Here is a 17,236-nt window from a genome sequence, read left to right as displayed (position 1 = left end):
CATAATATTAGTTATTCAACATGGCTTTCCTTAACATTCACATCACATAATCCTCTTCAACCTTTGGTAAGATTTCCATTAAAAACTTTTTTTGTTGTTGTTGTGAAATTCATTGAGCAGGTTTGTTGTGAAAAAAGAAAAATTCAAAACTGAAATACCTAACATTTGTTTATTTACAATGCAAATAAAAGATAGGTTTAAGAACTGCATCATAAACTTAAACAGGAAAAAAAAAGTAAGAAAAATATGCCATATGTAATGTTGCATATATACATTTTGAACACTACCATACAAAAGCTTGGGTCAGTAAGATTTATATATTTATTTATTTTATATAAATTCATACTTTTTCAATATGTCATTAAATTGATCACGAAAATGTGAGTAAAGACTAATGTTACAAGAGATACTAAGCTTTGGCCTCACAGGAATAAATTACATTTTAATATATATTAAAATAAAATAAAAAAAACACTATTTTAAATTGTAATAACATCAAAATATCACTGTCTTTATTGTAATTTTTTTTTATCAAATAAATGCAAACTTGGTGAACATAAGAGACTTCTATTAAAACATCAACAACAATCTTACCAAACCCAATTTTTTGAAGTGCAGTGTAATGTTTTTTTTTTTTTTAATAACTCATTTTATTAAAATCATTTGCAGTCCTGAAGTACTCAAGAAAAGATTCTTATAATAGTTCGACTTTTATTCTATTATCCTTCGAAATTAAATGTTTATCAGTATGCCATGTCATATTCAATCCGTTTCAATCCAAAGTACCCACACTGTAAAAAAAAAAAAAAATCATGAACAGAAAAATCATTATAATTATAATTCATCACTTAATCAAAAAATAAGCTACAATTACCGGCATCATTTGTTTCTTTACAAACAGACTGAGATAACACTTATTCTGTGCTGTCACATATCATATCAATGTGTTTTTAATTAAAGGTACTTTATATCAAAATCTGTATGTAAATACAGTAGCAAACAGTTAGGGCAAAAATTAAAACAGTGCAAAAATCCTCTCAAAGGCACTCGTGTGGAATGTTTACAACATTCAAGCTTGCATTTAATTACAATGTCAAAAAAAGGATGAAATACATAGTCTCTTGAAAACTGTGGCCACCTTGGACTATTATTTAGACTACTCTTCAAAGTCCAGTGCCACTGGGGGCTGAGCTCTGGTTTGCAACCCTGTGAGCATCTGTTTCACAGACCAAAAACAAACCCTAACCACTCAGAATGAAATAACACAACGCGGCCCAGTACTAGTTGTTAACAGCCTTCGGAGTACCAACATTGATTCCTGAGGAAATTGGCAGGTTGTGACCGGCTGGAGTGCGGGCATCATAAATGCGCGTGCTCAGAGCTCTGGTCGCTGTCGTGACTGTCGTCCTCATTGCTGGGCGAACCCATGGCATGGTGCAGACCGACCATTGGGGAGAACTCAGAAGGCAAGAGAGTTCCTTTCTTTACGTTCACCAGTTCTTTCTCCCGCGCAGCAGCTCCCTGCTGACCTCCCTTCACTCGCTTCCACTTCATCCGTCTGTTCTGGAACCACACCTTGACCTGCAGGCAAGAGAAATACTGTTAAAGCACTCATATCAAGTATATAGAAGGCAAACAGAATGGAGAGTTTTATTATAAATGTAAATATAAGTAAGCAGAATGAAAATGGAATGAAAAGAAAAAAACATGTAACTGTTCTTAGCCTTGTTTTAAATAGCACATTTTATTTTCTCAATATTAATTTCCCAAAAACTTATCAAACAGTGTTTTTTTGGTATCACTGATACACTATTAAATATTTTGTCAATATTTTTAATTCAATTTTAATTTTAGTTAACGATTTTAGTCAAACCAATTTTGTTGTGTTTTTTCTTCATAGTTTTTATAAAAAAATGTTTTAGTTATTTTATTACTTAAACTAAAATAAAAAAAATAAATGTTGCCTCTGCAATTAGCTTTTTTTAATACTTTATTTATTTTTGTTAAAAATAAAATATAATCTGAGGTATTTCTAGAAATATAAGATTTCTGAATATAAAGCGAAATTAGACATATTTTTGTACAGTTATAAATAAATTAACAAATTCATTGACTTTAATTTAGGCTTTAATTCAATGTATTATTTAAGTAAACTGAAGAATCATAATAAATAACATTGTATGTATTCATATATTTCGATATTTATTTGCATTTATTCAATATGAAACTTATTTATTTTTATATGTATTATCTGAAAACTGTGTAATGGACATATTATGTGCTGTTGTATGGCAAAATTAAAATGTTTTTAAACAGAGTTAAACAAATACAGAAAAAAAATTCTATTAAGTTGAGGTAAAAATGTATTTTGCATATTTTACAGTAGGTAAAGAATTTAGTCATTTTGTTTTCCGCAGCTTCAAGAGTCAATAGTTATATTTTGCTAAAATCTTCCAAAACCTGTATAATATTAAGTATACCCGTAAGAATAAGTATGAACAAATAAATGGTGAATACCATCTATAATTCAAGAAAAACAAATCAATCAATAAGTGTCGTTTGCTCATTAGGCGACAACATTTTTGGTCAAGCTATTATACAGAAGTCAATTACACACAGTGTTTATGGGACTTTATTGGTCTCCTAGCAACACAGGCGTCCAAGATCTGCATCAGGGAAACTCAACGCCACTTTGTGGGAACGTGTGTTAGACGTGTGTTATGGCACTTTCCAGAAAGAGGAGTTTTGGCACGTAGACCCCCACTCTAAAACCACCATCACACCCTCTGTATCAGAACCCCCCTCATACTGCGAGCGTGTATCAGATCAGATGAGTGACAGATTTAAAGCTTTCTCTCAATGACTTCTGCCAACACAGCACTCAGATCCCACACGTATAGACCACATATGTTAACCAAGTATATGTGCTTTGTGGCTCCTTCATATCTGCTTTTAATCTTTAAATGAACTGTGCATCCGGTGGACTCTTGTGTTTTTCTTCTGGAGCAGATTTCTGGGAAGTTTGGTGGATCAGCGATATGATTGGCTCTGTGGGGGCTAGCATTGGCTCTCTAGGCTATTTCCACCTGGTCAGTTATGTGCTGATGCAAAACTCCTGGTCGCCCGTTGGCCCACGCTCCAGGTCCTGACTTGACAGTTTGCTCTGTATTTGTGTCTCCTCTGGGATGATCAAGCTGCTGCCTAAAACGGGTCGATCGGATCTGGACCGAGTGGTGGCGCCTCACCCCCCACTTTTGGCTTGACAGCGGGACTATTTCAGGCTGACGTCCACAGATTTATTGGATCTGTGCTGAGAGCCATCGTCGGAAAGGAAGCAATTGTGTGGAGGAGTAGGAAGAGAAAGGGGAATAAAAGAATAATGCAAATCCTAAGTGAGTAGCTGTACAGTAAAGCTTCTTTTTAGGTCAAGACTCATCTGGAAGCATCCTGAACTCTGGAATGGCTGTGTGGGACGTGTGGGTCATTTTGAAGAAAGCGCCAAAAATCAGTATCTACCGTAGATCTACAGTGAATTTCAACTATTGTCTAATTTTGAATATATTTAAAGAATAATATGCAAAACTGGGGGCTAGTTTTTACTCCAGTGAGTAAAAGTGAGTAAATGTAAGATATAAGGCCCTGCAAAATGATGTATATAATAATAGGACTTTTTAAGATAGAAGAATATATGTATGGGGGGTGCTACAACATAATTATTTAAACCTTTTGTGACAATGTTCCCCAATAACAGGGCATGTTTTACAGTTGTCACAATGGAGTCTGTAATTAAAAAGCTACTATTAACTTTGCAGCAAAGTAAAAATAGCCAAATTCTGATATACATACACAAAACAAACAGACATTAAGTAATTGATAGATTTCTTAAAAACTTGGGTAACACTTTATTTTAAAGACCAATTCTCCCTATTAACTAGCATGCAAAATACTAGCATACTGGCTGTTTATTAGTACTTATAAAGCACATATTAATACTTTATTCTGCATGATCATATTATAGATCTCTTAATCCTACTCCATACCAAACTTAACAACTAATTTACAAACTATTAATGAACAGCTAATTAGAAGTTTATTGACACAAAACTCATAGTTAATGGTAAGTTAATAGTGAAGACTGGAGCTTAAAAAAATTGTGAAGAAAATGGGTTAAAAATGACTTTTTACTCTAAATGTTTATAGTAACTGAGATACTGTATACCTTTGTGACAACTAGCCCCGGTCTCCTTCATATGATTTTTCTGTCATTATTTTGAAAGGTTTATATCATTGCAATTAATTGGAAGCCTCTGTATTAATATAATATTCAATAAAAATGTGCTCACGGGGACTGGGGATCATGTCCCGCTCCTGCTGTCCCTCTCTCTCTCTGTGTCCCTTTCCCTCTGTCTTATCTAATAAAAATAAGAAAAAAAGAGAGAGAGAATCCCTCCCTCAATCCTAACAAATAGACTGAACCCCTCGACACAGAGCCCTGTGTAAAACACGTCACTCACTTCTAATGTAAAACATATTTCTAGGGAACCTTTACTATATAATATTTTGAGATTCATATCTGTAAATCAGGTCATATTTTTTAATTTGTTGAAAATTACCAACATTAAGAATGACATTCATCGCTTTATACGACTTTATACACTTTAAGTGAAGTCAGCATTTATGTAAAGGCTTTTTTTTTACCCGTCAAGCGAAGGAATATTTTGAAGTGCCAGTGTTATGTCTGTTGGTGGCATGTGAAAACAGGCTCAGCATTGAACGTACTTGTCTCTCTGTGAGGTCAAGGTTGACAGCGATTTCGTAACGTCTGAGCCGTGTCAGATAGTTGTGGTGAGCGAATTCTGATTCCAGTTCTCGAATCTGTTCCTTGGTGAAGGCTGTGCGCTCCTTCCTAGGTTTACTGCTCACGTCTGACTTATAGCTCCCATCCTGGGAATCTGAAATGAAAAACAGATCACTTTCCAGACGCTGTAAATGCATAGAAAAAGAAAACGAGAAAGGAAAAAAAAAACGTTAAGGGAAAGCAACCGGGTGAAAAAATAAGATGGTGTGATAAACTGCAGGGCTCTGAAATAAAATAAACGAACAAAAATAAAAATGAAAGCGGAACAATTTGGCCTGCCAATCACCCTCTATTATGGCGATACGGCTCTGGTGTTTTTAGCAGACGGAGAAGGGCCAGAGAACGGAGCACATGCTCTCAAATCAGGCTTCGTTCACACTCTCCAACAATCAGATCAATTTACTCTTTATTTTCCACACACGTCTCCTTTAACAGAATACATGAAGCTTTCCCAGGGAACATTTATGATTGGTCCAAGAATCATCAAAATTCAACTCTTTAAGTGTTGATTGAAGCATGTTCTGCAATGCATATTTAGTTACAATAACAAATAAAATGTTATGAAGATGTGTCTATATTACTGGGGGAAAAAACAGGAATCTATAGGGTATAAAATCAGAGTTTTATTCCCTAATTTTTTAATTCATTAAATACTAAATTTAAAAATAAACATTTTTTTTTTCTGCCCGAAGAGATTCTTTAAAACAACATTGAAACTGAATAGATTAGAATGAGCAAAGTATGTAAATTCTTAAGTAAGTTTTATAATTTGTTTTTGCAATTGGATAAAGCAATTATTAAAAAGTACTTTATTTGGCAGCATCTAAATTAACTGATTTTATTCAAATCAAGAATATAATTTAATGTCCCTAAATCAACCTAAATGCATTAGGTTTTTTCCAACCACACTCAACTCAAGGGATTGATCAGTCTGAAAAAGGTTTTTAAGGATAATAAATCACAGGTCACAACAGTGTATCCATATGTGAATAGCAACCAAAAACATTCACAATATTACACCATGCCATTTATTTTAAATACATTTTCTTTTACTATTAGTAAACTACTGTGAGTTTGAAATTCATATGCAGCCTTTTTCTTTTCTTTTGTTACCCCACTAATTTTTCCCTGTCAAAATGTTTACTTTTATAATATTTAGAATGAAGAGTGTAATACACTTAAACGGTGTAATGCAAAACAATCAGTTAAAATGTAGCTAATAGACTGAGAGACTTTGAAACAACATTACAAAAAAAAAAACACGATTTAAAGGAAAATATGTTTCCAATGAATATCTTTTAGCTTGGCATTCAGGGACGGGTGTGATTTAGATGTCCAATTTTTGGCTCCTTTGAATCCGTCATAATAATACAACTGCTATAGAAATCCAAGGTTTTTATAGAACACAAGATTATGGGCTTTAAAAGGCATATTTCATATCCAACATCACTTTTGGGAATAATCTCTAATCTGTTCAGCCTATCGCTGCAACATCTCGATATCTGACATGGCTCAAAATGGAAACCACACTGGCTTTGATAACTGCCAACAGACTGGAGGAAATTGGATTTGGTATAAAGGCACAGCAAGTGCCAACAGGAGCCTTCTGGAAATTTCTACCACCATTGGACCGATCCATCAGTATGCCATAAATTACAGGCACCTGGATAATAAGATTTAACATATAGACCCCCTTCACAGCATGACTAAACAGACAGAAAAATATCTTAGCTGTACAGTATAAGCTAGGGTAATTCAGTTCATCTACTGTAAAAGTGAAAAAAGTGAACAAAATCTTCTTCTTTTTTCACAGCGGTGACTTTTTTCCTGTAGACATTCGCTCTGATTCCACTTTATACGACAAAATCTGTGTAATCTTGCAAATAAAAAAAATAAGTTGCTTTTTCTGCACCGCAGTTTTAAAGACTGCATGGCACTGTCAAACAACGACCAGGTGTGACATTTTCTATTGTTCTTGAATTTTAAGGTCACGTTTTATATAAAAATTGTCCAGCTGCTGCTCTAACTGTTTTTCCCAGCCGTAAATGGTGCGTATGTGTTTGGGGTGTCTAAAGCGCAGCTGCGGGCAACGTGAACATTTAACGGCGGCTTTCACCTGTGGTCTATTAAAGACCTGAGGGTAAATGCCAGAGTGACTTGCACCTCTGAGACTGATGAGAGAAAGAAACAGGGCAGCCCCACAGCTCCAGGCCCTGCCACTAAAACACTGCTGTGCCAGATTCTGCTCCTGTTTTTTGTTCAGTCAACCTTAAATTTATTCTCAGGCAGCATTTTCTCTACTAAGAAATAGCAAGCTGCTTTTGACCATATTAATAACTACTGCTCAGTTTGACTTATGTGTAAAGTTTGCACACTTTTCTACATGGTTCATAGATGGATTAGAGCGGTTTGTGTGTGTGTGTGTGTGTGTGTGTGTGTGTGTTGATCTGATCTCAATGTCAAAAGTTAATCACACTTTTCTGCTTATTTCTTTTCTAGCAGACGACAGTTGTATTAAATTATTCTTAGCATAAAGTTAAATACACAGTGAAAATTTTTTTTTTATATGATTTACGTTGAAACGATTTCTATTCAGAAACTGCAAGTTCATTTAACAAATTCCAAACAAATGACAAGTAACACATTAAATTAAATGTGAAACTTTGAAGTTAAAAAAACACAGAAAAACAGAAATTAAATTTTCTTGCAAACTCCAAAAAAAATCCCTTTTTACAGTGCAGTACAAATAAAATCCATTTAGTACATATAGAATGATTTTTGTTTAAAAGTGTCTTGATATGGAAAACTCTTAAATGCTATTTGAAATGTAAATTTCAGTTAAGTTCTTGAAATCTCTGATAATTATTTTCCTAATTTATATCATTTTATTTATGTCAAAATATAAAGGTACACAATTTTTTTTTCAATTCTTACTGAAAATTGCAAAATAACCTATTAAAACAAATCTAAGCTATATTCTAAATAATACATTACACTGAACATATAATTTGGTGCATGGATGAATTTCACCTAACTATTTATTAAAACATATTATCAAAATTAAATTCCAAATCCAGTCCCAATGACAGAGAATAGACAAAACAACAAATATCACTTAAACTGAATTATTATTATTTTTTTTTAATGATAAATAACACATAAACCGAATGCTATATTACTAAATAAAGCAAAAGTCTTTTACTTGTGCTATACTAAATAAATCTGATGAGTAATAAAAGAGACAATATTCAGATCTCGAGCCACGGAAAAAAATCAGAATTATTTATACTGCAATAATTGAACAAAAATCAAGATAAAAAAATAAAATCAAGTTCACAATGCCTTTTCTACTGAACGCATATGGACATGGAAGAAAACCTTTTGAGCTGCGTACCTGAACTGTCACTCTTCCCTTTGCTATTCCGTCGCTCCGGCTCAACGGGGGACATGGCCTGTCTCCCGTATTCTCCGGTCACACATGATGCCCTAGCAGGGTCACTTCCAGAGAGTGCTGGGTTACCCGCGCAGAGGCCCTGAGAGCCGCACAGTTCTGGAGCCGCGGCGTCAGGGTGCGGCAGGCAGAGGCCGTGGCGCTCGCTGTCAATCGAGGGCATCTGTGGCACGTGCCAGGAAGGCTGATGCTGCGAGAGGTGTGGATGCTGCGGAGCAGGGTGAACTCTGTGATGGGGTCCTCCGAAGCCGCTCTCCTCCCCCACGTAGCTGCAGGGTGGCGAGGGTCCCGGGAGGTCGGGGTAGGAGACGTGGTCGGAGCGGCCGTGCAGGGCCAGGGAGGACTGGGTGAACGCCGGGTGCAAGGCTTGGGACGGGGCATGGGGGCTCCGAAGGCATCCGAACAGAGAGTGATCCATGTCTCTTTAGTATCTACAAATCCACTTAACTCCGTGAGCAGGAAATCACACAGTCTCGCACCCGTGGCTACCGTAGTCCAGGCGAAAGGAAGAGGGAGCGGACGGCGATGAAAGGCAAGGCCTCTGGTAATCCTGAGCATGCAGCCCCGTTGCCAGGCCGAAAAAGAGGGTAAACACACACAGCCTGCAAGAGGAAGCTCGGGTGACAGACGGGAGAGAGAGAGAGAGAAAGAGAGGGAGAGGGAAAGACTTAGCCGTCTGGGCCCGACTGGATGCAGTGCTTCTGGAGAAGTGGAGTTGGAGCGAGGGAACGAGGGAGGGGGGGTTGAACGGAGGTGCTGGAGGAATGGATGTTATATATATAGGGCGTAACATGAGAGGGAGGTTGGGTCGAAGGCTCCTCGCTACTGACCACATGCATACGATCTTCCTCCAGAACAGCAAGGTACAATAAATCTGAGCCCAGCCAACTAGTTCCGGCCTCGCGAAAACTGGGGTACGATATTTTGGACCCGGGCTATCCGATACCACAGACACTTTTCTAAGAAATAAGTTGTGACCAAAAAGTGAGCTTGGAATGGACCGAAGAGGTTATGGGGGGTCTTAGGGGTGGGACAGTGAATGGGGTGAGGGGTTTTGGGGTACTATCTGGTGTCTGCTTGTATGCATGTTTATCCACATTGCCAACATCCTTCAGACTATGAATAAGATCATTTTCCAATAAAACAACTGCAAAAGTGACAATATTTGATATAACAGCTTAACTGCATGAGAGACACATTAAGTTTGCACGGCTAAAAATGGCTTATATTTTGAATAAAATCTGTTAAAAGAGCAATCATATGAATTTTGATTTAAATTCATTAACATGACTAATCAAATTCGATACTGACAGTCTGTCTACCCTGCAGTATTTCAGAAATCTATAACTAATCCAAATGGCAAGCAGGCAAGCTGTTTCAGACACAAAACGAGAAGCAGATTTCTATAAATCTCTGTAGCAATAGTTACGCTGGAGTGTTGCTGGTCACTCGCATTAAAAATATCATTGAGAACACAGATGCTGTTCATTCTCATGTGTATTTCTCAGATGGAAAACCATAATTCTCTCCCAGAAGGCTCCATGAAACTGAAGACTTGAAAGAGCGTTTTTGCCTGTCACAAATGTGTTTGGTTTTGAGGCATGAAAACTCATTTAATGACAGAAGCTGACAGTTCAGGAAAAGTACATATTTTAATGAACATGTTACTGAAAACAAAAACTATTTTATTGACATTTAACTCAGTTTTCATACTGCAAAAAAAATAAAAAATAAAATCAGAACAGTCAAATGAATGTTTTTGGTCGGAGCAGCAATTCATTATTATTTTATTTTTTTTATGTTTAATTTCACTTTATAGATTTCAACCACAATGAAATAACAACTCACAGCAATGCAGAGATCATAAAGGATCTCGTTTTTTTTTATGTGGTGGAAACTTGCTGAAGAAAGTGTTGCCCATGAATGCACTGTAATTACAAAAATGCGGGATTTTTTTGGGAAAACTCCTTTCAATGTCTTAAAAAGCTATTAAAATACAGTCTTGTGGCAATTTCATTGTTTATCATTTCAGAGTATTTTTTTTGCAACCCGTGTCCATGATTACTTAAGCTGTACATTTAATTAAAAATAAAAGCCATTAGAATTTTTCAGTGGATAACAAGAATTCTTTTATCCCAGTTTTACTCAATCCAGAACTCGCCTGGACTGGAAATGTAACACTTTTATGATCGGTGTAGCTCAGCTGGTTTAAAAACATAATAATAATAATAAATCAAATAAAAAGTAGTTGTAGACTTTCCACCCAGCAGTTTTAACTTGAAAGGCAACAGTATATTAAAAAACGAAGACATTAGCAGTTTCTGTTTTCGATTCACTAACGTATGTATTAGTAACAGTAACAGTAACTTATGTATTATGTGACGTTTTCTTTACATTCAGCACTGTCTCTACATTTAGATGCCTGAGGTGAACCGAACACGCACATGATCCTGAACCCAGAGAGGAAATTAGGTTCATTTTGAGGGGAAATGACTTTAGCAGACCACCAAAAATCCGATGTGGGTGTTGCTGCTCGGCTCAGAGCGACTGCTATGTCCAGTGGTCCTGTATTAAGCTACAAAAGAAAATATAGTGTTTATTTAACAAATTAGGCCAATTAGTCGTTATGTAAAGTAATCTCCGAGAATGGCCCCCGGGTGCGTATTAATGTTCATATGATTTGGGTTGCGCCATGTCATTGCCCCCAGGCCTCTGAGCGGTTATGTGAGTCTGCTGTCTTTCGTTCCTCATTCTCTCTCTCTCTGCGGGTCCAAGGCTTAAGCCCCCATAATAGCTAACTGCTAATTTGACAGTTCCCCTGGGAAAAGGGATTTTCTGCAGGTGAGTCCTCTCACCTGGTGGTCAATCGTCGAATGTGTGTGTGACACAAGGTTGAGCTTGTCTGACAGGCTAATGCTTATTAGATTTCGTTGGATTTTGAAGAGGCCTCTCCAGCCTGTCGGAGTCAATCAGACATGTGCGAGAGGAAACCCAGACAGATGATTGTTAAAATAGAGCAACGATGCTTTCCAATATTTTGTTGTTGTTGATGTTGTGGAAGATAATTGGGAGTTTGAGTGATATAATATATGAGACTTCTAGTTATTTAGTGTCATGTATTTTATTAAGTTATTTGTAGATTGCATCAGTTTGTCATTCTATACATGGTAATTTTCGTGTCACTCTGTTCGGTTCATTTTAAAACACTTTCTATTTTTAAAAGGCCCCGTGACGTTCATTAGCTGAGTGGAAAAGGAGCTCAGAGACGAAACCACTAACTCTGGTATCTGTTAATGCCAGACCTCAGACAGACATTTCCAATAGGATACTCTAAGCGGCTTTAGTGTGTGTGCGCTGCTTTGTAATGAGAGGATGAAAGGAGTCAAAGGAGGAGGAAGTGATGCGTTTCATATTAACACACAAAGACTGAGAAACTATAGAGTCTTCAAAAATCCCTGCTACGCTTGAGTCACTTCATAAGAGACTGTTTAGGAGCTTTACTGCTATTAAAAATAAAATAAAAAATGCTGTCATCTGATCCAACAAAATCCATTCTTCAACACTTTGATATTCTTTTTAGTTATTATTGGACTTATTCAACATTTGTTTGTTTGTGCGTATGACAATAACTGAATATCTAAAATAAATACTATTATAGATAAAAGATTATTCAGTCCCTTCATTCATAAACACAAAATTAGTAAATGGCCAAAAAATAGCAAATGTTGGTTCGTAAAAGTAAAAGTAAATCTTGAAATAGATATCAAATACATATGCAACTGAAGATCATTTTTAAATGTTTGTTTAAATGAACACAAAAGCACAATAAAACATGATGTATTATAATGATGAAAATATATTATAGAATACTTTATGTTTTATGTGTATTTACAAGACAGAAAATGTGACTACATTTTATAATAGAATGGTATAAGGAGCCAGATTTCTGTAAATTTAAATACCATTAATATTTTGTAAATATTAAATATTAAAGGTGCTGTATGTAGGATTGACACTGAGTGGTTGAACTAGATATTGTAGTCCAAATTCAAAATAAAAAATAAAAAATAAAAATGTTCACCTGGCCCCTCCTCCTCAGACACGCAGTTGCCGAAATACAACTGGGTAAACTTGTAGTGGGCGGGTTTCACAAACCAAAAAAACACAGACATTCTGGGCAAGAACACATATTTTCAAAGGAGAATAACTGACTGTAGCATTGTTTTTCAGATATATATGTTAACTTAGCATGTTTCTTAAATATCTGCAAACATATCATGGCATTTTTATGCTCGAGTCAAAATATTACATACAGCACATTTAAAAATGTAAATATATTTAAAGAATTTAAATGCACATACAGAGAAATATCAGTCAAGATCATGATTCACTACATTTTAGCAAGATTACTTGACATTTATGTTATGTAACGTTTAATATTTTAATTTCTATCTATTCTTTTATTTTTACATACTGTTTAAACAATAAATAAAATCCAGCTGCTTCAACTTACATTTTTAAGAATAATTAAACTGGCAGTACAAGTTATTTTGATTTAAATTACGTATGAATTGTTGGGGAAAAAAATCAGCTGAAATAGTTGAATAACTTATATATATATTCCACCAACCCATTTATTATTTATTAAACCATGAGTTTTGATTTGCCATTTAGATACCGAACCTGTTACTGATGAATTTGCTATGGCCACTGTGCTTAAAGAATTACGATCTAAAAATTTAAATTAAGCATGAAAAAAAGGGTATCCAATCAGAGTTGATCTGAAACTCACTGTGTTTTAAAGAGCCTGAAATGCACATAACATGTGAGGGTATGTGTTTCCTCAGCCAGACTATCTGATTGAGCCTGTAGAGTCAATGGGTCTGCACTCATGACATGCAATGCCTTTTAAAACTGAATTTGTTTCTGGTGGCCACAGAGAAAGAATACTGGCATATGTTAGCAACTGAAAATGAAAAAAGAAAAACTATTCCAGCTTTGCTCTCTACCTCCAGAGCGACACGTTGTTCTAATATTAGAAATAATTCTGAAAAGTGAAGTTGACATCCTATGATTTAATGTCTTCCCTTCTCCTATTAAATTCTTCATGCAATGGCCCAGATCCTAAACTAGATTTTACTTTGCCTATGGGTTTTGTATCACTATAACATTTTTTTTTCTTCATCTCCAAACATTTTTAGTCACAGAATTGACTCTAATGATTTTCATACATATGACTTTAACAGGCGCAATCTCAGATTTTTCCTTGCTGGGATTCTGCTGCCACGGCATCAATCTCTATTCAAGGTTATGTGCCTTGATCATTCTTGTTCATTACTAAAATCCAGCCACCAGGACTCTTTAGCAAACCATGAAGGACACATTACCTCACTGCTCTTCCACAGGGAGTTTTCCTTGGAGATTTACTGACTTAGGATTTGCTTGTTAAAAAATCTACTAACTGTGAAGGACAATCACTGTCACACTACTGATTATTAGGCCCGGAGCTACTATGAATATTTTTGTTATAATTTGACATTCACTGTAAAAATGAAAAAAAAAAAAAAAATGTAAAAGCACTTTTTAGGTCCCTCAGCCAGCCTGGGAAATTTTTTATTCCACACACTAAATAAAAACAAAAACAAGGTCATTGCAACTTTTTATCCCACAATTCTGACTTTTTCTTGGCGGGGCCGAGAGCCATGGGGACGGAACGAGGCCTGTGGACTGATTGGGAAATGACACCTGGAGTGACACCTGCTCCACTCGCCGGTTTCGCGTCCCACGGAGGACATCGGAAGGATACAAAAGAGGAGCGACGACAGTGAAAGACGAGAGAGGACCAGGCCTGGACTTTTTATCGTGTGTTTTGGTTTTGTTTGTGCGCGACTGTCATCCGCGAGGGGAAAAAAGTTGCAATTCTGAGAAATAAGGTAGAATTGTGAGATATTAACTTGCAATTCTGAGAATTAAAGTCAAAATTGCTTGATATAAACTTACAACAAAAATTGTGAGATTTAAACTTGAAATTTGGAGAAATTAAGTAGGATTGCGAGACATAAATTCACAATTACAATTATAAAGTCAGAATTGCTTGATATAAACTCACAACAAGAATTGTGAGATTTAAACTTGAAATTCTGAGAAATAAAGCTAGAATTTCGAGATATTAATTTGCAATTCTGAGAAATAAAGTAGAATTGCTTGATATAAAATTACAACAAGAATTGTGAGATTTAAACTTCCAATTCTGAGAAATAAAGATACAATTCTGAGAAATAAAGTCGTAATTGTGAGATATAAACTCACAACAATAATTGTGAGGTTTAAACTTGCAATTCGGAGAAATAAAGTAGGATTGCAAGATACAGTATAAACTCACAAATGCAGTTATAAAGTCAGAATTGCTTGATATAAAATCACAACAAAAATTGTGAGATTTAAACTTACAATTCTGAGAAATAAAGTCGTAATTGCGAGATATAAACTCACAACAATAATTGTGAGGTTTAAACTTGCAATTTGGAGAAATAAAGTAGGACTGCGAGATATAAACTCACAATTGCAATTATAAAATCAGAATTGTTTGATATGAACTCACAACAAGAATTGTGAGATTTAAACTTGCAATTCAGAGAAATAAAGTTAGAATTGCGAGATATTAATTTGCAATTCTGAGAAATAAAGTAGAATTGCTTGATATAAAATTACAACAAGAATTGTGAGATTTAAACTTCCAATTCTGAGAAATAAAGATACAATTCTGAGAAATAAAGTCGTAATTGTGAGATATAAACTCACAACAATAATTGTGAGGTTTAAACTTGCAATTCGGAGAAATAAAGTAGGATTGCAAGATACAGTATAAACTCACAAATGCAGGTATAAAGTAAGAATTGCTTGATATAAACTCACAACAAGAATTGTGAAATTTAAACTTGCAATTCTGAGAAATAAAGTCGTAATTCTTAGAAATAAAGTAGAATTGTGAGATTTAAATTCGCCATTCTGAGAAATAAAGTCAGAATTGCTTGATAAAAAAATCAAAACAAGAATTGTGAGATTTAAACTTGAAATTTGGAGAAATAAAGTTAGAATTGTGAGATATAAACTCACAACAAGAATTGTGAGATTTAAACTAGCAATTCTGAGAAATAAAGTTAGAATTGTGAGATATGAATTTGCAATTCTGAGACATAAAGTCAGAATTGTGAGATTTAAAATCACAACAAGAATTGTGAGATTTAAACTTGCAATTCTGAGAAATAAAGTTAGAATTGTGAGATTTAAACTTGCAATTCGTAGAAATAAAGTTAGAATTGCTTGATATAAAATCACAACAAGAATTGTGAGATTTAAACTCGCAATTCTGAGAAATAAAGTCATAATTCTGAGAAATAAAGTAGAATTGCGAGATATAAACTCACAATTGCAAGTTATAAAGTCAGAATTGCTTGCAATTGTGAGAAAAAAAGTCAGAATTGTGAGATATATATCACAATTCTGACTCTATATAACTTTATACAATTTGTAACTCGCAATTATGAGTTTATTTCAAAATTCTAAGTAAAAAAGTCAAAATTGTGAGATACAACGTCACAATTACCTCATTTTTGTTTTTATTCCATGGCATAAACGAGCTTCCATAATTGAGTTTCACGTGATCCCTCAGAAATCATTCTAATATAATAATTTGCTCAAGAAACATTTCTTCTTACTATCAACTTTGAAAGCAGTTGTGTTGGATAATATTTTGTAAACTCTGGAAACTGAAAAACTGTGATACAGTACATTTCAGGATTCCTTGATGAATAGAAAGCTCAAAAGAACAGTGTTTAACTGAAATAGAAATGTTTATGACTGGTATAACGTTGTTAATATTATAAATGTCTTCACTGCCACCATTTTCCATCCTTTGCTCAATAAAAATCTAATTCTTAAAAAATAAATAGATAAATAAGAAAAAAAATATTTCATGTACCATAAATGTTTCCTTAATGATGGGGTTACTGAAGCACAAATTATAGGAAGCTCAAATGGTGCGTCAAGCATCTTTTCATTTTTACTGTGTGGACTGTGTAAATTAACGGGGAAACACTTTGGTTGTTAGACCTTTTTTCAGGCTTCGAAGAACATTCAGCCTAGAACAAATTTCTAGTCCAACTATTATTTATAAATATTTAACAAAAACAAACTGTGTTTAAATGTTTCAAACCAGAACAAAATGTCTTCCATGGAAATAGCTAATCTTTTTGACACAGTGACAAACCGAACATGCATCTCTAGTGAAAGAAACCTAGCAGAAGATACCGACAGATGCTTTCCTCATCCAGCAACAAGTGTTTACATGGCAAAGTTTAGAAAATCATGCCTTTTCAAACAGCGTACCAACATAGGCTAAACCCTTCATTCGTCCAGCTAATGACTGCTTGCATTTTTTTACCACATGTTCAGTTGTTCTGTAATCAGGCCGTAATTTACTATTTTAGCCCTATGAGCGCTAATTCTGTTGGAAGATTAAGTGTAAACATTATTTGCGGCTGGCACCATCCTGCTGCAGCGATGCTGGGGCATATAAATATGTGAGCTCTTAACAGAAAGCCACAATCACATTGCTCTGAATACACCATTTTCTTTGCTAATGAGCCGTGTCACACCACCATGCCATGTTTACGTGGAAAAGGGTTCACCTCTTGTGGTCGCTGATTAATCTGGAAGAAAAAAAGAGGAGAGAGCGAACCACAAGTGTAACACACGCTCCATCTCTGTCTTTTTTATACTGTACACAAACAGTCTCTATCTGCCAATGCCTTCTCCATTCACTTTGTACAAATCTGTCAACGCATATACAATCAGTTACAGACACAAACACACATACATACACAGGATAAAGCTAGATTAACCTGATGATGTGTTTACATTACATA

General features: G+C 35.2%; 1 protein-coding gene across 1 annotated transcript; it reads right to left on the bottom strand.

Annotated features, from left to right (window-relative positions):
* Positions 1-262: 262 nt before the first annotated feature.
* meox2b (mesenchyme homeobox 2b) lies at positions 263-9,278 on the bottom strand. Its single transcript, XM_026289169.1, has 3 exons — positions 8,253-9,278; positions 4,780-4,952; positions 263-1,581 (listed from the first exon to the last, which is right to left on the bottom strand). The coding sequence occupies exons 1-3, from the start codon at positions 8,725-8,727 to the stop codon at positions 1,360-1,362; spliced, it is 870 nt and encodes a 289-aa protein (XP_026144954.1). The 5' UTR covers positions 8,728-9,278; the 3' UTR covers positions 263-1,359.
* Positions 9,279-17,236: the final 7,958 nt, after the last annotated feature.

Source organism: Carassius auratus, chromosome 19, assembly GCF_003368295.1.
Source record: "Carassius auratus strain Wakin chromosome 19, ASM336829v1, whole genome shotgun sequence".
NCBI lineage: Eukaryota > Metazoa > Chordata > Actinopteri > Cypriniformes > Cyprinidae > Carassius > Carassius auratus.
This window is presented reverse-complemented; position numbering and strand designations above follow the sequence as displayed.